General features: G+C 40.5%; 1 protein-coding gene and 1 pseudogene across 1 annotated transcript in view; one reads left to right on the forward strand and one right to left on the reverse strand.

Moving 5' to 3' along the window:
* Positions 1-16,886: 16,886 nt before the first annotated feature.
* Positions 16,887-17,633, forward strand: LOC132774427 (elongation factor 1-alpha 1 pseudogene; annotated as a pseudogene).
* Positions 17,634-18,223: 590 nt separating this feature from the next.
* The window catches only part of RFX6 (regulatory factor X6), a 46,731-nt gene continuing 38,621 nt past the window's right edge, over positions 18,224-26,333 (reverse strand). The window contains exons 15-20 of the mRNA XM_060774447.2: positions 24,961-25,078; positions 24,201-24,323; positions 22,501-22,710; positions 21,788-22,303; positions 19,860-20,072; positions 18,224-19,018 (exon numbers count right to left, since the gene is read on the reverse strand). Coding sequence (XP_060630430.2) covers positions 18,840-19,018; positions 19,860-20,072; positions 21,788-22,303; positions 22,501-22,710; positions 24,201-24,323; positions 24,961-25,078 — 1,359 coding nt within the window. The 3' untranslated portion in view covers positions 18,224-18,839. The remainder of the gene's footprint in view (positions 19,019-19,859; positions 20,073-21,787; positions 22,304-22,500; positions 22,711-24,200; positions 24,324-24,960; positions 25,079-26,333) is intronic.

The following is a 26,333-nucleotide window of genomic DNA, read 5'->3' on the forward strand; positions in this document are numbered from 1 at the left end:
AAATGCTTCGGATTCGTTATGTATTTGTTCCGTTTTCGGTTTGAGGTCGTTTCGTTATTATTTCTGCATGTCTGGGGCAAGTTTTATAGTTGTTTTCTGTTTAATTAGTGAAAAAAATTATAATATCACACCAACAGTCAACAACAGAGGGAGAGGGAAGCTTCAGAAGTTCCCCCTGTCCCATTTGGAGGTTTTTTAGCGTATTGCGCGGTCGCGTCCGCCATTAATGAATCGATTCGTTATTGTTTCATATTTGTTTCGTTAATGTTTCGTAATTTTTTTAACATTTATGAAATTTCATAAATATCGAACTTTTTAAAAGAAAAATTTCGGAATTCTTTTAAATATCGAAACGGAAAACCCCCCAAAAAACGAATTGATTTTAGAAACAAATTTTTCCGTTGTTACCCAGGCCTACTAGCTACACATAACTCAGATAAATACATTACTGCCATATCCCTGCCAACCTATGTAGAACCTTGCCTAAAGCCCCCCAAAAAGAGTGACATCTTTAAGACTAACAGATTTGCATTGTGTGAGCACTTGTTGGATTTCAGGGAAGATAACTATGGGTATATATAATTTATTACTGAAAATTACCCCATTGCAGATTGTTGTAATCAAATCTGAGAAATGTATTTTGACAGTTCACCTGGTAATCTGAGAACTGTCAGTCTAATTGCCTGATAACGATGACTCATAAAGGTCCTGGGTTTTTGTTTAAAGGGAGACATGTGTGTTGTGTTATAACATTAGTTAAATCAGGGAAATAATAACCTATTCCAATTGTAATCCTTCATGCCAAACGCGGAAGTGGCTTGTGTTCCAAACCAGTAGAGGGCACCCAAGTATTGTTCTGTTGGCTTCTTGTGCCCTAATTAGCAACCATTGCCCAAATAGGCTGTCCTATGCTGAAATACCTTTTCCATTTCATACTCATATTATCTGAAATAATATTTGAAATGATATGTTAAACTATTAAACTATTTGCTTCTCTTTGTTGTCAGCCTACGTTAGGCCCTTCCACACAGCTCTATATCCCAGAATATCAAGGTAAAAAAAAATTAAAAAATCCCACATTATCTGAGTGTGGACTCATATAACCCAGTCCAAAGAAGATATTGTGGGATTTTCTGCCTTGATATTCCAGGATATAGGGCTGTGTGGAAGGGCCCTTAGTTCACACTCGGATAATATGGGATTTTCTACTTTGCTTTCTGAAATATAGGGGTCTGTGGAAGGGCCCATAGCCTCAACTACTACTAAAGTGCAAGCCATATTTTAAGAAAACAGAGAAAACAACTCCATTATTAAATTGTTGATCAAAATTCAATGATTTGTGTTCTGTCTTTAAATAGAAAACAAGGGCCAGCTCTTACACCATGTTTCTGTGATTTGATTCTAGATTCATGTTGATCACCTGTAGAATCTACATACAGAATGATTCTCCTACAGCACCCTTCAGAGGAATAAGGACATTGTGCAACCAATTATATATCTGCCAGTGTGGTTGCTTATCATTCTAATGTGCAACATGAAACATTACAGTGTCTGCTCCTGCAATCCTAATAATTAAAATTGTACATTGAAAGTGGTGACAAATAGTTACATTAAAAATATAAACGTTTCTGTGAGACGTTTTGGTGAAAGTATGGGACATAAGAGCTGTAACTAACTAACTCAGTGGCTCCCAAACTTTGAACCTCCAGGTGTTTTGGAAACCAACTACCAGAAACCACAGCCAACTTAGCCAACAGTCAGAAATATAATTCACTGGTGGAGGTAGTTTTTCATTTTTAGTTACTCACTGTTAATTTATGGAGCCCCCGGTGGCGCAGTGGGTTAACCCCCCCCCCCCGTGCCAGCAGGACTGAAGACCGACAGGTCGCAGGTTTGAATCCGGGGAGAGGCGGATGAGCTCCCTCTATTAGCTCCAGCTCCTCATGCGGGGACATGAGAGAAGCCTCCCACAAAGATGATAAAACATCAAAAATAATCCAGGCGTCCTCTGGGCAACGTACTTGCAGATGGCCAATTCTCTCACAACAGGAGCAGTTGCTCCTGACACAACAACCCCCCCCCCCAAAACCTGTTAATTTTAAATAAGTTAAGAAATTATCCCCTTAATATAACCCTATTTTACCCCTTAATAAAAGATTAAGAAAAAGAAAGAAATTTTGGGAGCTAAGTGTAAAATGGAGAGCTAAAGTTTGGGAACTACTGAACTAGTTATGTGCCATCCAAGAATGCTCAATTATATGGCTCAAATCCATGATAGAGAGAATTCTGAGGTCCAAGAGTGCCCATCTGCCTAGAAGCATGAATACTCCCTCCCTCAAGCCACCATTATTTATGTGGATGAGGGACCCATAATGTGTGACCTGAAAACATCTATTAGTTAAAAATCACAAACACAAACTTGTAGATTAGAAATGGAGCTGGAAGTCCAACCAGGATTGACTAGAACACTCGGGAAACACCTTCTTCTTGTTGGCAGGTAGAGAAGACTAAATTAGGCCCCATCTAGGGACCTTCCAGACAAGCCCTATATCCCAGGATCTGATCCCATGTTTTCTGCTTATCCCAGATTATTTGGCAGTGCAGACTCTTATAATCCAGTTTAAAGCAAAACCTGTGATCAGAACCTTGGGATAGAAGGACATTTACACTGCCATATTAAAATCCAGAGTATCCACTTTGAACTGTGGACTCATATAATACAGTTCAAAGCAGATAATCTGAATTATCTGATTTGATATTATGGATTATTTGGTGGTATAGATCCAAAAAAATCTATCTTCTTTCAGATCCATATCAGGCAGATATCATTGTCAGTATGATATATGTCTTTGCTATAGATTAAGGTCCTATCAGACAAAAGTCCATAAACTGGGGGATTGTGAGGGCATCCATGGGGCAGCATGGGAAATTGTTGGGCAGCACCCCGCCACGCCCCTTACCATCCCATGGAATTTCCTGTCTTCCCCTGGCTTTTTTCCCCTCACTGTCTCCAGCTTAATCAATGAGAGCACAGATAGTCAGTCACCCATGTTTTCTGAGCAGCCTTTCACATGCTGCTGAGATGTAACTTGGCTGCATCTCAGCAGCATGTTGAAAAGCTGCTCTGAAAACATGGGTGACTACCTGTGTTCTCATTGTTTAATGTCCTCCTGGCTGTATCTTGGTAGCATCCTGGGGGGGGGGGGGCTGTTTGATAAGGTCCTGAGATATACTTTTAGTCTGCCATGCCTTTAGGGAAGTGATGTCAAACTTTTGACCCTCCAGGTCTTTTGGACTTCAGCTCCCAGAATTCCTGACCATTGAACAAGCTGGCTAGGGCTTCAGGGAGTTTGAGGCCCAAACATCTGGAGGGTCATAAGTCTGACACCTATATTTTAAGGCATAATTATATTTCTGCTTTCTTTTGCTTAAATGCTGCTGTAAAAACTTAAACAGCTGGTGTTTTCACCGCTGTATATTTTAGAATGTATGTGTTAAGTATGGTAGTTTTGACATGTCAGGGCAATTCTATATATGAACTAGACACCCTAATTTGTTATCCTAACCATACATAAAAATAAAATAAATTCAATTTTAGTTATAGCTAGAGGTGAATATGTATCAGTTTAGACATTTGTTCCCTTGAACACTGTAATAGCCTAACTTGCTTGTTCCCTTGAACACTGTAATAGCCTAACTTGCCCCCCTCGATGGACTGTCACCTTGTCGTGGTGAGGGGGCTTGCGTGTTCCGATGAACCTGTGGGCACAACAACTGGAGTCGTGCACTCCCAGGAGTGGCCGCGGGGGAGGTCCCAGACCAAGCACAGTCCGAAGACCCAAAGACCTCAACGGCGGAGCAGGCGGAGGATAACATGGCACATGTTACAACGGCTGCGAAGGCGGAAGAAGGCTGCAACAGACTGAGAAGCCATGGTCATTGTGTTAAACTACATCACCAGTGGAACCTCATCTGTGAAGACTGTGTGTTGTTCAGTTGTGCACTGACCTCCACACATTAAAAAAACCCACGCACAGGCGTCTTCCAAAGAAAATAAAAACCAAGCAACCAAAGTCCCATGGCGATCAGCGAGTGGCGACGGGGGCAGGACTGTGAAATCTGGAAGCCCCTAGTCACAGACTGGCACATGGGCGGTGGGTACGGACTCAGTCGTTCTACCTCAAGGTCCGAGGCAGTTGAGTAGATCGGCAGCTGTATCCGCGACTGAGCAGCCCTATTGAGGACCCACTCTGCTCACCCCACACGGGGAGGGGGCTAGAAAAGGTGCCCTAAACATAGTCTGCCTCACTTATCCCTGACTGGACTGCCGCGTCCAGTGGGGTCACCATCCTGCGGCCAAAAAAGAAAAATGAACTTCGGTACGTGGAACGTACGGACTCTGATGGACAACAGTGACAGTGAACGCCCCGAATGCAGAACTGCCATCATCGCAAGGGAGCTGGGACGCTTCAACATCGACATAGCAGCCCTTCAGGAGACCCGGAGAGCAGGAGAGGGACAGCTGAAGGAAGAAAAAGGAGGCTACACCTTCTTCTGGAAGGGACTGCCCGAAAAAGACCAAAGAATGCACAGAGTTGGCTTTGCCATCAGGAATGATCTGGTGAAACATCTGTCCGAAGCACCCACTGGCATCAACGAACGACTCTCAACCCTCCGAATTGATCTTGCCAAAAACCAACGGGCAACCATCATAAGTGCCTATGCACCAACACTAGACGCTGATGAAGACATCAAGGAGAAATTCTACTGTCAGCTGGACAACGTCCTATCGGGGATACCTAAGGAGGACAAAATCATTCTCCTGGGGGACTTCAATGCAAGAGTCGGGCGAGACTTCGACCTGTGGCCAGGCACCATAGGAAAAGACGGGGTTGGAAACAGCAACTCGAATGGCATCCTGCTTCTCACCAAATGTGCGGAGCACAACCTTGTCATCACCAACACGCTCTTCCGCCAGAAAAACAAGTTCAAGACATCATGGAAGCACCCACGGTCAAAGCATTGGCACCTCTTAGACTATGTAATCACACGTGCCAGAGACCGCCGTGACGTACTCCTCACAAGAGCCATGACAGGTGCTGACGACTGCTGGACCGACCACAGGCTAATCCGATCCACGATGGCTATCAAGATTGCCCCCAAGCGCAGACTCCAAGGAAGAAAGACAAGGCGCAAAATGAACACCCAAGCCCTTCAAGAGCCCTCCAGGCGAGCCCATCTCCAAACAGCACTCAAGGACCATCTACCCACAGTACACCCCGAAAATGTTGAGGAACACTGGAACAAACTGAAGACCTCCATCATCCAAGCCTGCGAAGAATCTATTGGATACCAAGCCAAGAAACATCAAGACTGGTTTGACGAAAATGACATCGAGATCCAACAGCTAATCGACAAGAAAAGGAAAGCCTTCCAAACATGGCAGAGAGACATCAACTGTGCTGCTAAGAAAAAGATCTACGCCAGTGCAAAAGCTGAGGTCCAAAGAAGGACAAGAGAACTCAAGAACATCTGGTGGACAAAGAAGGCTGAAGAAATCCAACACCTGGCAGATACCCATAATGCTCAAGGATTTTTCAAAGCCACAAAGGTCATCTATGGGCCAAGAAACCATGGCATACAGCCTCTACGCTCATCAGACGGAACCAAACTCCTGAAGGACCAAAAGTCAATTGCACTACGTTGGAAAGAACACTACCAAAGCCTCCTAAACCGCAGCTCCAGTGTGGCCGAAGAGGTCCTCTCACAAATCCCGCAACAACAAACCAGGGATGAGCTTGCAGCACTGCCTAGTTTGGAAGAAGTCAGCAATGCCATCAGCCAACAAAAGAACAACAAAGCCAGCGGACCGGATGGGATCCCTGCTGAAATCTTTAAAGAGGGAGGACCTGCGCTGACACACCAACTCCACCAGCTCATAGAAAAAGTGTGGGTGACCGAGAAAATCCCAGCAGACTTCAAGGATGCCACCATCATCACCCTCTTCAAAAAAGGGGAAAGAACAGACTGCGGAAACTATCGAGGTCTCTCCCTTCTAACCTCTGCTGGGAAAATCCTCGCAAGAATCCTTGCAAACCGCCTTCTGCCCCTCTCAGAAGACACCCTCCCAGAATCCCAGAACGGCTTCCGCCCCTCCAGAGGAACTGTGGACATGATCTTCACTGCACGACAACTCCAAGAAAAATGCAGGGAACAAAACCAACCTCTGTACATGGCATTCATCGACCTTGCAAAGGCATTCGACACAGTGAATCGCAGCGCTCTCTGGACCATCCTCCAAAAAATCGGGTGCCCAAGCAAATTTGTGAACATCCTGCAGCTCCTCCACGATGACATGATGGCAACAGTCTTGGATAGCAATGGCTCCCAAAGTGACCCATTTAAGGTGGAATCGGGTGTCAAACAGGGATGTGTTATTGCCCCAACTTTATTCTCCATCTTCATCGCCATGATACTACACCTTGTTGATGGGAAGCTTCCCACCGGAGTGGAAATCATCTATCGGACAGACGGCAAGCTATTTAACCTCAGCAGACTGAAAGCCAAAACCAAGGTCACAACAACATCTGTTATAGAACTCCAGTATGCTGATGACAATGTCGTCTGTGCGCATACAGAAGAAGATCTACAAGCCACTCTCAACACCTTTGCAGAAGCATACACAAAGCTTGGCCTGTCACTGAACATCGAGAAAACCAAAGTGCTGTTCCAGCAGTCACCAGCCGCCCCCTCTCCAATGCCAGAGATACAGCTTAATGGCGTAACATTAGAAAATGTCGACCATTTCCGCTACCTTGGCAGCCACCTCTCCACCAAAGTCAACATCGACGCCGAAATACAACACCGCCTGAGCTCTGCCAGTGCAGCATTTTCCAGAATGAAGCAGAGAGTGTTTGAGGACCGGGACATCCGTAGGGAGACCAAGGTGCTTGTCTATAAAGCTATTGTCCTCCCAACCCTGCTCTATGCCTGTGAGACGTGGACTGTCTACAGACGTCACATGCAGCTCCTGGAACGATTCCATCAGCGCTGCCTCCGGAAAATCCTGCAAATCTCCTGGGAAGACAAGCGGACAAACGTCAGTGTGCTGGAGGAAGCAAAGACCACCAGCATTGAAGCGATGGTCCTCCAACATCAACTCCGCTGGGCTGGCCACGTTGTCCGGATGCCTGACCACCGTCTCCCAAAGCAGTTGCTCTACTCCGAACTCAAGAACGGAAAACGGAATGTTGGTGGACAGGAAAAGAGATTTAAAGATGGGCTCAAAGCCAACCTTAAAAACTCTGGCATAGACACTGAGAACTGGGAGGCCCTGGCCCTTGAGCGCTCCAGCTGGAGGACAGCTGTGACCAGCAGTGCTGCAGAATTCGAGGAGGCACGAGTGGAGGGTGAAAGAGAGAAACGTGCCAGGAGGAAGGCGCGTCAAGCCAACCCCGACCGGGACCGCCTTCCACCTGGAAACCAATGCCCTCACTGCGGAAGAAGATGCAGAGCAAGAATAGGGCTCCACAGCCACATGCGGACCCACAAGGAAACCCATGATGGAAGACCATCTTACTCGTCCAACGAGGGATCGCCTAAGTAAGTAAGCCTAACTTGCCCAAAAGACCAAGGATAAGAATTCCTGTTAGTGATATCATGCTCACGTAGACCACGTTCTTGCCTTGGTGTTACTGTTTCCCCCCCACAAAACCGAGGAATGCATTTACTCTAGACGTTCTCTCTAATGTGGCAGTAAAGATTTAATAGAAATGTAATATTCTACTACACAATGATTTTAAGTACTAAAGTAATCTTTCATGGGACACAGGTGGCTATATTTCATTTTTTTTAACAAAAAAGTCTTTGATAATGGTTCCATTGACATCTGTTTAATGTCCTCCAAGCTAGTCTTCAAATCTTACTGTTGCTAGTACATTTCCTCCTATGCCTCTTCTCAACAAAGAAATCTGGAGAGGAAAGGAAACATTAAAGAACCCAATGTGTTTAATTTCAAAACAGATATAAATTTTAATATTGGCCATAAGAAGGTGCATTTGTGAAGAGAATGTTTTATTGCAGCCTTCAATACTTTTGTTGCCAACATTAGTGGAAAGCTCTGCAAACCAAAGGCTTTTAAAATAGAATTATGGACTCTCTACAGCCATATCTCACTACATTCAGTACTTTCTAATAGTTTAAAAATGTCAACAGGTCATTGCTCATTGTGGAATAAGTACCTGCTTGCTAAAAGGAAAAGTAGGAATGAACCTTCTACACAGACACAGCAGTTCCTCCACTAATTTGAATCTCCTGGTTTAGAGTAACTGTCTGAAGGATGATTAATTTGTTTTTACTAAAATATGCTAACTTCTTCCATATGGCTAGGTCTCATGTAACACTGGGATCAACTGCATGTACAGTAGAGTCTCGCTTATCCAACCTTTGCTCATCCAACATTATGTTTTATCCAATGCAGCCTGCCTCCCGCCCAGATCCACAGCTGTTTCAAAACATTGCGATATTTTGGTGCTAAATTCATAATTACAGTAATTATTACATAATGTTACCATGTATTTAACTGCTTTTCTGTTGATTTGTTGTTAAACATGATGTTTTGATACTTTATTTTAACAGAATTTGACATTTAATAGGCTTTTCCTTTATCCCTCCTTATTATCCAACATTTTCACTTAACCAACATTCTGCTGACCTGTTTATGTTGGATAAGCAAGACTTTACAGTAATTAATAAATACTGTGAGTAGTAACGAAGATTTTATGCATAATACCCATTCTCCAATAGTCAAAAAAGTTCCAAAATTAATTAACTTTATTTTTATGTGAATTATTTTTCTAGTGAAAAGGACAGAACGTATTTTGTCTAAATCAACAGCAGGACTATATTGGGACAGAAGTACTCCGGTGAAGCACCACTACATCAATAAAGCACAGAATGAGAGGTTCACCAGTTAAATTAAGTCTACAAATTTTGCAACTTTGCAGCTGAGCATTTAGAACTATAGTTTATAAACCATACTATAAACTATCCCAAGAAAGAAATATTCGCCAAGACGCTTGAAATCTGTAATTGATCTGAATGATCAAGTTAGAATTATACACTTGCTCTCTGTCTAGTTCAATTAAGACCCTTTAGAGGCAAAAGCAAACCTGCATCTCAATAAATCCTGCCAAGAAAACCCAGTGATAGGTTCATCTTGGGGTTTCCATAAATAGGAATATGTGCACAGTTTTGTATTTGTTTTTTTAAAAAATATTTTGATACATTTTCTAACAATAAAAAAACCCTCTACTGAGGCAGGGAATGGTAAATGGTGAAAACATAGAGGGCATTTGAAGGCATTAAACTGTGGGTGGTGCAGTCAAGATCCCCCAGGAAAGGTAACATGGACTTCTATCGTTGACTAGAAAGGTCTGATCTACCTGTGACTAATAATGCGATTTCGCTTGTTGTGTGGAAAACCTGGGCCATATTTGTTTCCATACATGAATCACTCTTGTGCTCAGTCATTTACCATTGTTTCAAAGGTTATAGCTGTCCTTGTAATCTAGATTTTTGTGATAATTCTCCTGTAAAGGCCTTTGATGGGTCTGCTATCTAAGCTCTTTCTAATGTAAGATGCTGGAGACCTAATAAGTCTGTATGCATGCAATAGGCATATACTGTGACATTTAGTGATAGTATCTCAGAATCTCTGTGTAGGATATTCTTGGAAAATGAGATGGAAGAGGAGGAGAGGCAGTTTCAGATAGCCCTTTATCCCAGGATCATTTGTATTTTTAAAACGCAGATGTTCCTCTATTACAGACTTGGATCACCTCTCCTGGCGCAGAAAAATTATGCATCAGGACAGCAGGAAGGGGGGATTCTCCCCCCCCCCACCCCCCGCTCTCCTGGCATGTCATTTCTACACACCGGGAGAGGTGCTCCAAGCCAGTAATGGAGGCCAGTAAATTTTCATTATTTTTCAAAGGGGTCGGGGGGGGGGGTTGGGGGAGGGCGGGCGGGCATTCCCACAGTTTACTGAGCCTATTTAGCCCAGTAAACTGTGGAAATTCAATAGTATGGAGTCATGGCAGTTAGAGTTGGGTTAAACTGCAATCCAGACACTGGAAGTAGTGGGCGTATCCTGCGCCTTCCAAAAAGGTGCGGAATAAATACACTATCTAATTAATTCACCACAAGCCAGGGTTTTCCTGGTTTGTGGTAAATTAATTCAGGACTGTCCAGAACGTATCTACCGCAATAAAGGAGGAAGTTGTTGTCTAAGTGAAGACAAGAGCAACTTCTTTGAGGCATTGTCCTGTTGTATTAGCTAATGTATTCAGGACAGCCATTTTGGTCCATGAACATATTTTCTGATGGCATAAATGTCTCCTTCCTCAAAGAAAATGTGAAATCAGTTCCATTTCCTCTATCATCACTCTATGCCAAACAAATGAGATTGTGACGTGTCTCCTGCTGCAGGTTAAAACATTATGTTGGGTTCCTTTTTGCTTTGAAAGGAGTCATGCTTGAACTATAACAGATGGTTTAAATATGGTGATTACAAAATCCTGAAGTTAAAATAGTTTAATTACAAAGTCAATACTGCCACCAACCTCTACTAAGAAAACGACAGACGGCCTAATGCAAACGGTAAGGCAATGTTTAACCAGAACTTTGCATTAGCTACTGCAGGCCTGTTTTCCTGCTCTCCTGGTTTATGTTTGTTCATCATCCTTGTTTTGGTCTCAAGACATCATGACATGAATGAAATATATCCAATGAAGACTTCAGCAATGAGAAGTACAGTGTTCCATTATATTAAAGGAAGGCATGAAAACATTATACCAGCATGAAAACAATAGCCTGGGCATTTTCTCAATGGGCCCTATAGACAAAGAGATGCATTCAGATTGTTTCTTTTTTCAGAATTTGGTAAAGTTACTATCCTGTTGGAATGAGGTGGATTGGCTGCTCTCATGATGCAGGGACAATAATTTGGTTCTTAACATTAGTAAGACCAAGGCACTCATAGTGGACTATAGAAGGAACAGAATTCAGCCTTCCCTTTCTATTGAGACAGATAAAGGTTAAGGGAGTGGGAATTAGATGCAGCCAACAGTGCAGGTTCAGGAATATCAGGTATCCAGTTGTTCTCTGCTTAGACCTCAGTCATGGTCACATGTGACACTGTGAGCACAGCTCTGATCTCTTCCACAACCTGTTTGGCTTTTGAACCTGTGGAGTTCTTTCTGAAAGGAGCAGATAAAATGGTGCTCAAGATAGATAGAGTCTTTATGGGCAGACAGTGTAGGTGTGGATTGGAAAGCCATTTCTGCCTGCTAAAAGAGAGACACAACTGTTTAATAGCACCATTAAAGCCTACTGGGGCTGCTTCTCACTTGGATCCATTCCACAAATGATGTAAGAACTAAAATCAAGAGCTAACTAGGTAGCCTAAAGATGGAGATAAATTCAAAATAGGCAAAAAGACACAGCTGAGGAGAAATGTTGCTGAAAAACTCTATCTGGAGGAGGGACCTGAAGGACTTAGGGCGGTTCCAGACAGCCTTTTATGCCAAAAGTATCCATGTATAAAAAGTGGATGTTTTGGGGGGGCTGTTCACACCCAACCCAGAAACCCTAGCCTGAGAGAATGTGTGGAGGCCCTCCCCCATCCCCACAAGCTCCCAGACCTTTTAGAAAACTAAGAAAAACTTACGAGCCATCCAGTTGAAGCCCCAGCAAGCTCTCCTGGGGCATAGAAATAATGCGCAAGGAGAGCGGGGGGGGGGGGATTTTACTCCCTCCTCTCCCCTCCCCTGGAGCATCATTTCTACATACTGGGAGAGCCCGCCAGGGTTTCAACTGGACCTAGGGGGTATGGGGGCGTGGGGGGGGGGCAGTGGGTATTCCCACAGTTTACCAGACTTATTCTGCAGTCCAGACCCAGAAATAGTGGATTTATCCCGTGCCTTCCAAGAAGGCGCAAAATAAATGCACTATCAAATTAATTTGCTACAAAACAGAGTTTTCCTGGTTTGTACTGAATTAATGCGGGACTGTCCAGAACATTGTCTGGACAGCCCCTCCTTTATTGTGAGAGTTCCCACAATAAAGGTCCTGTTTGGATGGCCCCTTACTCTTCCTTCATTTGCTTCGAAAAGGTAACACGCCATGCACTCTGAAAAGCACATCCCATGGTCAAGATGGTAAGAAAAAAAGAGCTTGACACCAGGTTTCTCCAGTTCAAATCCAGTTACGAAATGTGCAACTATGCTGCAGAGTTAATGCAATTTGACACCACTTTAACCACCATGTCTCAATGCTGTGAAAACATGGGATGTGTAATTTTGTGAGACACAAGTACTCTTTAACAAAGTAAACTACATCTCCCATGATTCAATGGTATGGAGTCATGTCAGTTCGAGTGGTGTTAAACTGTACTAAATCTACAGTGTAGATGCACCCTGTGGAGGTTTTATTTCCTCAGTCACAGTAGCCACATCCTGTAGTCATTTAAAAAACAGAAACATGTTTTTATATAAATACATAAAGACTTCCTTCTATGGAGTGAAAAACGATACATGAAAACTAAGAGAAGATATATGAAGTGCCTTGAAGAGAAGCAATGGCTATGAAAAACTTGGAGATTTCTATATTTCCAAGGCAGGCAGGTATTCCTTTTGTTCCTGTCAGAAGGAGGAGAAATAAAAAAATAAATTTAAAGAAAAATGCTAAGAATGAAAAACTTTATTTCTGTCAATACTCCTGCCACTGCTGTGGAACATAACAACAATACAAAATCACAGAAGAAAGCTTTCCTTTGTAAAAATGATGAACATATTTTGGGGACCAACCTAAGTGACTCTATTTATGTAGTTTATATAAGTAATTATATACATACACATTTTAAATAAGTAAGCAAATACAATTGATCCTTACACAGCAAAAATGTCTTTCAACGGCTAAGAAAAACACATGTGACAATGTTCCAAAAGATACAAGAAATATGCATTTTTCATTTCAATTTCATGCATGAAAACCAAAGTCTGTTCACATTTGTTTTCTGTTTTGCACCTGTGCTAAGATGTACACTGTTTATGTATATATGTGTTTGTAGGGTATTTTTTGTTCTCTGCTATAATTCAATGAGAAGGCAAATCTTTTGTGTTGTAAACCTTCCAGATAAAGCTCTTGGTACAATGGGAGAACTACCCTATTAATTTGCCACTACCACAAAGATGTACAATAGATGAAGGAGACACAAAGACCCTCAGTATCAATCTCTTTTTAAATGCAGGATTTAACTGTGTATCTATCTTTACTATAGCAACCAGGGCACCGGGGCAGTCTGAACATGTGGCCTGTTATTTGATCAAGGATAATAATCAACTAAGTCAAGAGGACGGGAAGCAGATTTTCCTATTTCAACAGCTTGTTAGAATTTTTGGGGTTCTCTAGAGTACTCTAAAATCACAAAAAACATTAAATAATCTGTATTATTTAAATATAAAAAGTAGCAGCTTGTAATTCTGCACAGTATTTCCAATATTAAGAAAACTATGGCCCTGTTTCCACCATTTTGAACTAAATTTAAAACTGAATGTGTGATATAACATATTAAAATTGTGCATTCCACACATTTAAATTATTCCAGTCTCAGTGCTACATAGTACATATGTTTAAACTTACTATCAATGTCATGAAATTGCATTTCATTCTGGTGTTTCTGTATTGAACTGAACATAAATCTACCTTTCACATTGTCTTCCATGTTGCCAGTCAAGCCTTCTGCTAATTTCCAGAATTTTACCACACTGTGCTTTTTGCATTAGGAAAGTGAATCTAATGTGGGAACTGCCCAGCTTAGGGAGTGAGATCTTTAGGAACAAAGGCATCAGACAGATAATGATTTGCTTTCTAATGGTTCTCATTAAGTTCTATTGGAGAGAGTTGTTGACTGGTACCCAGTAATCTAAACACATCTTGTGAGGTTAGGAGCACATTTCATGCCCATACTAATGGAGTCTCTATCTGGTGTATCCTTGTACTTTTTTTCACATGACTATCAAGCAATCCAATTAGGACACTGAATGTGATGCACCTTTGTGGAACCAAAATGTGTTTACTGTCCAGCACTGGCAAATCTGGTCTCTAGCTAAATAATAAGTATGGGAAGTGTGGCTCCTAAACCAGAACATGCTGTCCTCTAACCTTCTTTTTGTGTCTTCAAAGCACCTCAGGACAATATGAACAATAAAACCTATTGTTGGAATTTGGTGGCACCATCTCTTACTGAAATTAAATAGTGAGGCTGATGTTCAGCACCATGGATAGCAGCAATAGAACCTGTAATAGCTCCCATAAAACCCAGTGTGAATTCAGTACTCTGATGTAGTGCAGTCCAGGCCACTTCACCTCCTAGACTACCTATAACCGTGATTCTCAACCTGTGGGTCCCCAGGTGTTATGGCCCACAACTCCCAGAAATCCCAGCCAGTTTACCAGCTGTTAGGATTTCTGGGAGCTGAAGGCCAAAACATCTGGGGACCCACAGGTTGAGAACCACTGACTTATAAATTCATAACATAAGAAGAATGCTCCTGGATTGGTCCAAAGGTCTATCTATCCAAGCTGTTGTTTGCAGATTTGTCAACTGCCCATGAATAGCCAATCTGTGAGACATTCACTTAATACCATTTTCTTACGTTTTGCAGGATTTTTTCACCCTTTTTGACATCCTCCATGCACTTGAGATGACTTGCATGAGGATGTGAGTGGAAATTAATGTATTAATATTCTGATATACCACTAAATAAGGACATATACATGCTCACCAAATTTTGGTACCAGGATAATATTGGCATCATTTATGATGAAAACAAGGAGTTGAAGCAGTCTTGGCACTAACAGATTAGAAAAATGTTGTTCCGTTTAATTGGAAACCTATTAGGACCAGGAAACTTCACATTTCTCATACTCTCCTCTAAGTGTAAATGTTCTAAAAGAAATTGTTATTGTGATACCCTAAGATGGGCAAGGTCAATATGAAAAATAAAACTTCCACATCCTATTGGTAAATGCCATTATTAAAACTATGAAGTTTTACATACAACTTCAGCAATTGTAGAATGACGTCTATGGGTGATGTATACACCTTATTGCTTTCATCTTTAATCACTGAAATAATATTGTGTTGCTGCTGATGCACAAAATGATACACCAGCATCTTGTTGGAAGTATCTTCATTTCAAAGCCAGTTTCACTTTTAAGAAAATATTATTCAATTCATATTTAACTTTTTCCAAATTTTGATAAAGTTGTTTGGTTGAAGAAACATAATGTTAAGGTTCTAGTGCTTTCAGTTGCTTGTTCAATAATTTATTTTTTAAAATGTAACGTTTTTAATATGTAGAATAAGCAATGGTTCTACCCTGAATGTAGACTTCACATGCTTCCCTCAGAAACTTCATTCGTTTCAAAATATACCATCAGATCTGTGGACATTTGAACCTTAAACTATTCATCACTATGAAGCAAAACATTAAAATTTCAGACTAAAGGATTTAGAAGAATGAGAAAAGTGCAATTCTAGACATACTGGAGTATGATAAGGTATTATTAAGCATTCAGTCTCCCCTGTGTTTATATTACTACCAAAAATCCAGAAATTGAGGGGGGAAAACTAACCTGAAAAAATTATGGTGTACTGGAGAGATAGTCCCTATCTCCTGGGTATACTGTTATCTATGCATCAGTGAAATCATATTCATTCATACATGCCCATAAAATAGCCCTCCTCAGTAATTATTTCCTTGGTGGAAATGTATTTCTAACTATTAGAGCCATAAACATTAAACAAAAAAAACTTCCAACTTAGTCTTCTTCTTCTCTCTTCCAGTGATTCAAACATACAAGCCCAGAAGAAATAGAGTAACTCTATTTCCTACCATCTGTTAAAATTTTGACTGTATTTACAATGTTTTAGATATACATTAAATAAGGTTGTGACATTTAGGTCTTGTCATGGAAACTCTGATCAGCATGTGCTCAGCTTGGAATACATCTCACTTTGACTATTTCATCAGACAAATGGTAGCTTTACAGTCCAGACTGACAGTTCTCATTATTGCATTATAATGACTGAGACAGAAACAGAAAAATATTGTCCAGAATCTTCTATGGCAGTTACAAATGTGTGAACTTGTTATATGCTTTGTATGCCTTAGTTTAGGAATCATGTGGGGACTGGAAAAATCTGTAAGTCCTTCCTTATGGTCAGTAGCCATGGTAATTATTGGAAAGCTATTTCCCTCTAACTCTGGAAGCTGCTAAATAATATTCTTACCTATCTCCTCACACAAGCGATCTCCAACAGGAAGGAAAATTGTGAAAGGGATCTTCTCTCATTCATAGTAGGAGGTAGAAATAACAGTCAGCTCCTTCCTCAAAACCAGATCAACAGACCCCATTGATTGCAATGGCTGCTTCCTGGTAAGTGGGGATGGAAATGCGGATCAGCATCAGGCCAGGATTCAGTGTGTAGCACCGTAACTATGGTGCTTACACATATGTATCTTCCATGCAGAATTCCGGGACAATTTTTGAATTAGGGCATTGGTCCATCCAGCCCAGTAGTTTTTATATTGACTGGGAGTTGCTTTCCGGTAGTTTCAGACAGAATTCTTTCTCATTCTTGTCTAGAAATACTAGGGATTGAATGAGGTCCTTCTGTATGCCAAGTATGACTTCTGATGCTGAGTTACTACTCTCTCAAAAGACACATAACTCACATGTGAGAATCCCATATTACAATTCCTTCCGTTTCACTATGGGTTTGCCACTGCTTCAGAGGTCTTTTGTCCAAAGCAGGCAAGAACCATCTTATTCATCTGCCAAAATGGGAAAGGAAAAGACCCACATCAAAGTCATGGTCATCGGACATGTTGACTCTGGCAAGTCCACCACCACTGGTCACCTGATCTACAAATGTGGTGGGATCGATAAGAGGACCAATGAAAGTTCAAAAAGGAAGCTGCTGAGATGGGCAAAGGCTCCTTCAAGTATGCCTGGGTGTTGGACAAAATGAAGGTGGAATGAGAACGTGGTATCAATATTAACATTACACTCTGGAAGTTTGAAACAAGCAAACACTATGACACTATCATTGATGCCCCTGGACACAGAGACTTCATCAAGAACATGATTACTTGAACCTCCCAGGCCAACTGTGCAGGTGTCCTTATTGTTGCTGCTGGTGTTGGTGACCAGCAGAAATGGCAGACCTGTGAGCATGTCCTTCTGGCTTATACTCTGGGTATGAAACAGCTTATTGTTGGTGTCAACAAGATGGATTCTACTGAGCCACCTTACAGCCAGAAGAGATATGAGGAAATTTTCAAAGAAGTCAGTACATACCTCAAGAAAATTTGCTACAACTCAGATACAGTTGACTTTGTGCCCATTTCTGGTTCAAGGGGTGGAAAGTGACCTGTAAGGATGGAAGTGCCAGTGGAACTAGGCTGTTCGAGGCCTTGGGTTATATCTTGCCACCAACCCATCCCACTGACAAACCCTTGCGTCTGCAACTTCAGGATGTTTGCCATATTACAACTCCTTCCTAGTTTAGTACTGCCCAATTTATTGAGGGGAGCAAAGAGGAGGCTCTGTGGCATGGAGTTGTCTCACATGGTCCAGTGCTTCTCCCAAATTTATTACTGATCCCATTATTCCTCTACTTTACTGGATTTGAAATAAATTACGAAGCAGAAATCATCTACTACTTCATCACACATTAAATTTTGCATGGATCTACTCCGTTTATATACTTAATGTGCCAGTTTTAATGGCGAGATTTAACATTTTCTATTCTAATTATCTGCTTCAACAATAATTGTATCTTATTCACCGAGTTAATGTTTAGAAATGTTTTGGAATTAAAATAGTGTCAAGAAAACATAATGCTCAACATGTTTATGCTCCAGCCTCCCTTTCATGTGTCCTTGTAATTTCTAAGATATAATAAATACCTGATTGTACAATGTAATAGCATATGCAAAAAAAGTTGATTAAAGAAAAATTATAGATAACAGTGAACGATATTACAAAATTCAAATGAATTATCAATGAAAGAATGACCAAAACCAAATGAGCTTGCCACTCAAACTACTTGAAATGAGCTCTTTAATCTATGAGATTGGAAAATGTAAGCTTGGTCTAGACTGGTCTGAAGTATTTTTTTTAAAAAAAACAAGAGCCTTGTAAACATTTCTGTGGGAGGTAGAACACATATTTTTGTCAATCTGGTCAACAGAACTTTGTGTAAACAACTTTGCAGTCTGAATAAATAAAGAAAATCATATCAATTAAATAATTACCGTATTTGTTTTTACATAACAAAAAGTATATAAGAGGGACAGAAGAAGCATTTTAATAAGTAAATATCAGAAGAATTATCTTCTTTTCTTCCTTCCTTCCTTCTTTCTCTCCTCCTTCTCCTTGTAATTATGGGCCATAATAATTGGATTGCAAGTGCATAAGCACAAATGTTGGAGCATAGTGGCTTTAGCCATAAAAAAAGAAAACAGAAGAGAGAGTGAAGGGAAAAGAAAAAGGAAAAATGGGGAAAAGGAAAGGAAAGGAAAAAGAAAAAAGGAGAAGGAAAGAGAAGTGGGGGAAGAATACAGCTTTACAGTAGTGCAAGCTAATACATTTCTAATCAGATGTAAATCCTGGGTGAGCATGTCCACTTTTCCATTCCAGTCATCACAGGAGGTGGTGTGGTAGTTGTGAAGCATTTGAATAAGAAGAAATGCATCTACTTCTATAACTTAGGTGCCTCCAGCACCAGCAGTTCCCATGAAGACAGTGTTGATTGGTGGTAAGGACGATACCATCTCACTGCTGCCTTGCCCAGAAGAGTCCATTGTTTCCTGAGAAGGACACTGTCGAGAATGTCCATACATACATTGGGAGGAGGATGCAGATAGAGCAGGCTGCATATCTGAATCTACAATCAAAAAGGAAAATAATTACATTTTTGATGCTTAGTTTAGGGGGGAGGGATAAAAACCAGAGTTGTGGAATCACAGTCAGATTCTATAGCAGAAGTAAAAAAAAAAAAAAAAACCAATGTTGGAAGCAGCATTTGAGTTGGTAGAAATGTACTGACTCAGGCTACAAAATAAAAAGTTATTATATTAAATGTTTCATTTGCTGCAAGTTTTCATATTCCTGCTTAATCATATATACAGAATGTTCGATCAACTTGGTAGTGATGAAATATCTTGTACTAAATTTTATTACAGTGAATGTGCTATTACTAACAACATACATTTGCCATTTATGAAGGAGTTACAGTTGAAATCATAGAGTGGGACAACAGAAAAACGAAAGTGTTTTAGTCAATGGTTTGGTGTAGGAATAACCCTGTCATCTGGAATAAGGATATAATCTATGCCAATTTTATTCTCAAAGAAAGCCACAAGTTTTAGCATTTTTCCCCTTTGCAAATAAAATAAATCAGTCTTCAAAAACTGTTGTAAGCTTTTTCACACTTTAGGAATGTTTTGTGAAAAAAACTTTTTTTGTATTAATGTTTTTCTGTAGAAAAAAGTGCATCTTAGACTGAAACAAACTTTTAATTAAAAAGTGTGTGTGTGTGAAAATTAATTCAGTGGAAAATACTGAAATATGAAAAATTTTATAGCAGTGTTTTTAATGAGATGTCTCAAGTACCAACCTTGTTGAAGATAGGAAAATTCTTAAGAATTCTTTAAATTCCTGGTTCCACTTATCTCATTTATCCCACCCTTAGTTTATTCTCTGACTCTACCATAAGATTTACTTACTGATAGGGTTTCGGCATGCTATGGAAGCATCTGAGTAATAGGATGTTCCCTGTTTCCTTCCAGTATCCTCTAAGATGCTGAGTGGATCATGAATGTCACTGTATGGAGGCAGGGGTCGAATGCTGCTTATGCTGCTGATAACAGAAACATGCTGATCTACCATAGGTCCAAGTCTGTGGGATTCAGAATAGTTTACATTGTTTCCATAGAAACCTGTTGATGTGAATTTGACAATAAATAAATACATAAACAAACATTAGTATCAACAGATAATATAGAAATGATCTTTATGCTCAGAGGATCTGTAATTTTGCAGGATAACTACCCCTAAATTATTCAACCAAAAATTATTCAACCGTCTTGTTGGGTGCATACAATCAATGCTGATGTTTTGAGTATGATTTGTCAAGGAATAGCCCAGTGGTTTATGAGAACTGATCTATTACAGCAGATCCCTTCTTTTTTGTACCATAGAAACCAGTTTATGCAAGAAGAGATCCAGCTTCTGTGTTTGATTTGAAGTCATATAGTCAAGGGTGGCCCATCAATGGAGAAAAATTAAACCTTCGAGTAGACCTCTTGCTTCTGGCACAGAGTACAGCTTAGTGACCAATGTGATCTCAACTCTTTGTAAGACCAAAAAGGACTACTGGATATATGGGGCAGAGAGGGGCACACCTACAAGTGGATGGAAAGATGTTAAGTGGTGCTGGCCAAACTAAAAGTAGCATCATTGTCACACTTTTCTTCCACCAATGAATTGTGGACAGCAAAATCCAGGACACTTATTGATGCAATCCATTGGACACAATTGGTTATTTCTGGCTTAAGAGTGTAGGGGGTGTTGCTTTCTCCATGTTTTGTTCCCTACCAGCTACTTCTATTAGCCCATGGGAGAAGCTATTTTTCCTTTTAAAATATTTCTACTCTTATGGTAGTTGAGACCCCACCTCAACGGGTTTCTAACTGACACAGGTGGAGAATATCTATTTAAAAAAAAAGGGGGGGAGGGTTAAATGTGTAAAACTCATGTTGCAGTTAAGGATTCTGATAAGAACCAAATTCTGTTTAACTATTTAGTCTTGGAGATACATATTACATGAGAAGATACCTAAATAATTATTTCCTGATTCCTAAAACCTGAATAAATAATTAATTCTAGGACCTATTTTTAAAATATCAGTTCATGGAAATCAGTGGACTTTCCACTGTTTGCAATCTGCATGATTGCATTTTTTGTAAGCCACTATGAGTATATTGCAGAGAAAAGCAGAGTATTAAATAAACAAACAAACATTGGGTCTTTTATATAGTGAACATTTGAGCTTTCCTGATAGAATGTATGCAAATCTGTCATATGAAGAGATTTGTGGGACATATTTACTGCCCTAAATGTGTTTCTAAATTCTAAGTATCAGAGCAGAAGTCTTGTGGCATGATCTACTGAAAAAATATTCAAAATGTTATATAAAACTATCTTCAGGCTATGTGTAAAAGGTGCATATAAAACACAAATGAATTTCATGTATAGATCCGGGTCTTATCTCCAAGATATCTCATTATATAGATATATGAAAATACAGATATTCCAAAATCTAAAAAAAATCCAAAATCCAAAACACTTCTGCTCCCAAGCATTTTGGATAAGGAATACTCAATCTATACAAAGCGGACTTCTATATGCAAAATCTTATTCCATAAGAATTATTCTGTTGGCATATAAAAGTTCTGCCTCTGGTCTGAGTCCCTCTACGGAGGTTGAGAAGATCGGGATATAAAAGTTTTAAAAATATAAATAAACAAATAAATGGTGCAGTAAATTAATACTATTAGCCTTTCTGGAAGGCACTTTAGAAAAATGTGTAGCCAATTTCTGGAACATGAAGTAAGAAATTCCAATGGAGTAAATTAAATTAAAAAATCAATACCATTGGAAGCAGTTGAGGAATATGATGAGGCCTGACAAGAATTGGTTGCAGAATTGTTCATAAAGTTGTAGCCCCCACTGTTCAAGTACTGCATGCTGTGTGTGTCCTGCACACTTGAAGAGGATCCATAGTGAGAAGGAGACCTGGTACTGTAAGGAGACACAGCGCAGCTACTGCTGAAGTAGTCTCTGGAGAAGCGCTGTTGCTCATTCGTGGTTGTCAAGTGGCTGGGTTCCACCCTATGCTGTTGATAGGCTCCAGAGGCTGGATGCACCTGGGCTCTGAACATGGCCGGATAACCAACACCATAGAAGTTTTGGTTAGTTTGTGACATGTGTGTCTGATAAAGGGGTTCTGAATATGAAGAGCAGTGGGAATGTGTAGGCAGTGGTGGGCCTACACTTGGAGGTCTTCCAGCCATGGGTCCCTGGTTGATCACACTTCCTCGACTGATCATGGCAGGGGAAATGGGTGGAGTCATGAGATGTTCACCACTATGAGAATGATCCACTTGACCTGGAAAAAACAAAGAGTGGGGTGGTGGAGGGTTTGACTTGACATACAGACATTTTCCACAGAGTACAAAAAAAGAAAACAGCCATGGATATTTATGTTCTTTTCGGTAAGACTGCCAGAAGGCAAAGGACAGAGAAGCAAAAAAAAAAAAAAAAAAAAAAAAAAAAAAAAGAGGTGGATATCAATTTGTTTCCTACCCGTCGACTGCATATTCTCATTGTTTCCTATGGAAAAGGGATTCAGACTAGAGGATATGCCAGTGAGTTGACCGGCTGACACAGGGAAGTAGGTTTGCTCCAAAAGGCATTCGTTTTTCACTGAAGCATCATTAGACATTGTACCAGCCTTGTTGCGGTTGGCTAGGAAACAAGAGCTAGGGGATGCTGTAAAAGCAGCTTTACTGGCATCTGGGAAAAAGAAAAGATTAGTGGCATGTAAAAGAGAACTTAACAGATAGCTTTCATGTGCATAGCAGACTAGAAAACCCAATAATAGGCTGTTTGAGTGTCAACTATTACCAGATCAGTTGAGTGTTTAAAGACATTTCTGAAATTATAATTGTGACTTAGTGCAATGTGGGAATCTGGAACAGGGTTTTTTCTAGGAGCCCCATGTGCACTTGCAGCTTATGTATATCATCACAGGGCAGGGGTGGATGAAGTGCAGCCCCCTAGGATGTTAATTATTTACAACTCTCAGCATTCTTCATCATTGGGTATGCTGGCTATGCTGGCCAAGGCTGGTGGGAGCCATAGTACAAACACATTTGAGTTTCCTGAGCTATATGCTATGGGATTGTGTCTAGTAATCAAACACAATGGTAAAAGGGATAGAAAACAATGCAAAATGGTTAGATTTCTTAAAAACAAAGTCATATCATTTGATTTGTTGTTATATAATGTTACTGAAAGGTGACTCAAATACTTAGTTTGACCCTAGGGTTACCTTGACAAGGTTTATTGGGAGCACACATGCCTTTGCTTATAGGATTGAAAGAGTGTGACTTGCTAAAGGTTTCTAATGCTACATGGGATCCGAACCCAGATATTCTGTAGTTAGCATGGAGACCAAGGTTCAACTCTCCATTTGGGCATGGAAACCCACCAGGTAACATTAGGTAAGTCACACTTTCTGAGCTTCAGAAGGCAAATCTTGCCAAGAGAACCGATGATAGGTTCATCTGAGGATCACCATAATGACTTGAAGGTACCAACAACCCTTGCAGCCCAATACTTAAACCATTATGCTTACTATTTGATAACTAAGATCTATTAAAAGTACTGTTTTAAAAACCATTTAGTACTTATTCAAGTGTGGCAATGAGTATATATTATTTACTTTAGATCAACTAGTGATATTTTGGTCTGTCAAGCCTAAAATAATTCATATTCTACATAACCTAAGGGATTGCCCTCTTCTTTGTGACCGGTTAGGATTTCTTCTACAGATATCATTTCTTGTTCACTATGCCTGTACTATCTTCCAATGCTATTTTTAATACCAATGTTGGAAAACCATTTTATGAAGACTTTCCAAAAACCAAAGCCTTAGTTTCATCTGTGAAAAAAGACCTCTTGGGGCCTTCCAGCCAAGCACTTATATCCCAGTATCTGATCCCAGTTTTTCTGCTTTAACCTGGATTATATGAGTCCCCACTGCCAAATAACCTGGGATAAACAGAAAACTTGGGATCGGATCCTGGGATATAAGGCCTGTTTGGAAGGGCCCTTGTACTATCTTTGTAAGATATTGGCTATCTGTAAGATATTGGCCAGCTTGGCTATCTGTGCATAAACTATCCATCCATCCATCTGTCTGTCTGTCTGTCTGTCTATATGAGAGAGAAGGCAATTATGCTTCCATGTTCCAGAGATTTCCAATGACCAATATTAATTACCTAGATTCTTCATATATTTGTCCAATAAGTTCTGGAGTTCTTGTTCTTTGTCATTGTTGAACTGGGTCTCCATGGCAAGCAAGATATATTCATCTAAAAGCATGCGGATTACATGAAATGAACCTTGCAAAGAAAAAGAAGTGGAGAGAAAAAGAGTGTGTATGTAAGAGAGCATATGCATGCCCTAGACGTTATCTTGGTGACCATCTCTCAACACTTTACAAGGAGCAAGTGAAACAAACAAATAATTGTTGGACTTTCAGTGACCTGCTAAGACCAACAAGGAGCAGTGCTTAACTTCTCCCTCTAATCTTGCTTTGCATTGGCCCGCCTAGCTCAATGTGTTTACTGTCCTGCAGGTTATTTGACCACTAATGACATCAAAGTACAACACTGATGAAAGTGAGATAGGTTTTATACTTGAAGAGTATAATGAGTCAGAAAAAGCTGAGCCTCGCTAGAAGGAGTCTGGGTTGCCTGTGTTTAAGTTCCCCTTATATTTAACACCAAGCATGTTGTTCTTTTAGATCTGTGGAATAAAAATATTCTTATTAAATTGCTATAAAAAATTGATTCAGCACAGGTAAGGTCTAATTTCCTAAAATGACTGATTACATTTCCATTAAAGCTAAAGAAATAAATTTAGAACAATATGGGATCTAGAAAGATAAGGGTTTAATTTGAGCCAGGACCATCCAGAATACAACACAAGAATTGCACATAATGTAAGGAGAGAAAGAAGGTGGATAAAATCAGATACCAAAGCTTGATGCATTGTTCAGAGTGAGATTGTGCATAACACGAGCTCCAAAAAAACTCCATTTGAGAAGAAAGTCTTGTGCCCTCTTCTTTAGTGATCGGCCATTCTGTTTGCTTGCCTAAAGAAAAAAAATGAGAAAAGGAGGTGGGAACTAAGGCACGATCCACACTTAGTAAAGACAAAGGAATGATATCTATCCCCACACAGCATTTATAAAGTCCAGTTCTCCTAAAAACTCTTATCTAAACCCTTGATGCCTTAAGTATCCTATATGTACAGAATTGTGATTCTCCCCATTGGTAGCAGCCAATTCCTAGGCGGTTGCTGATATAGCCACTAAAGAATGTGGAAGCTGGAGGAAGGTGGCTGGGCAGTGTGTATTGTTTACTGGGATGATTTCCAACCTTTTTTTTTTTTTTTTTTACCAGGGACCACTCTCCAACATTAGTATGAAAAGGGTTTGTAAAATCAGTTTTTGGTCGCCATCTATTCACCCACAGAAAACCATATTTAATAAGTTTCTGCACTATAAGAGAGTTTCATGAGACCAATCACTCTTGTTGCAATGATGTAGCAAAGGTGGGGCCATGGACCATATTTTAATTCTTGTGGATCACTGATGGCCCAGGGACCACATGTGGGGCTGCCCTTGAAAACTGCTCGGAAATTCCAGATGGTCCAACGGGTGGCAGCCAGGTTGCTAACTGGTGCTCCTTACAGGGAGAGGTCAACCCTCCTGTTCAGGGAGCTCCACTGGCTGCCATTTATTTTCTGGACCCAATTCAAGGTGCAGGTTCTTACCTACAAAGCCCTGAACAGTTTGGGACCTACGTGACCGTATTTCTGTATACGAACCCACACGATCTCTTTGATCATCTGGAGAGGCCCTGCTCGCGCTCTCACCTGCATCGTAAGCGCGATTGGTGGGGACGAGAGAGAGGGCCTTCTCGATAGTGGCCCTTCGACTCTGGAAGTCACTCCCTAAGGACATCAGGCAGGCCCCAACTCTGGCAGTCTTCAGGAGGAGTTTGAAAACATGGTTGTTCCAGTGTGCCTTCCCAGAATAATGAATCCTCAGCACTTTGTCCTCTAAAGCACTTTATATCGATTTAGGTCTGTTCGTATGTCTCCACTACGCCCACTTCCTTATCTCGTCCATGACCAGCATCATTTTAAATTTTAATTACATTTGGCCCAGCCATAGATTTTAAAGTGTTCTGTACTATTCAAAAATGCTTATGTTATTGTCTATGTAATTTACTTTTACTGCATGTATTGTTATTGTTATTGCTTATATTGTTGTATTGCGGGCTCGGCCTCATGTAAGCCACACCGAGTCCCTGGGGAAGATGGTAGCGGGATATAAATAAAGT

Source organism: Anolis sagrei, chromosome 1, assembly GCF_037176765.1.
Source record: "Anolis sagrei isolate rAnoSag1 chromosome 1, rAnoSag1.mat, whole genome shotgun sequence".
In the NCBI taxonomy this organism is placed as follows: domain Eukaryota; kingdom Metazoa; phylum Chordata; class Lepidosauria; order Squamata; family Dactyloidae; genus Anolis; species Anolis sagrei.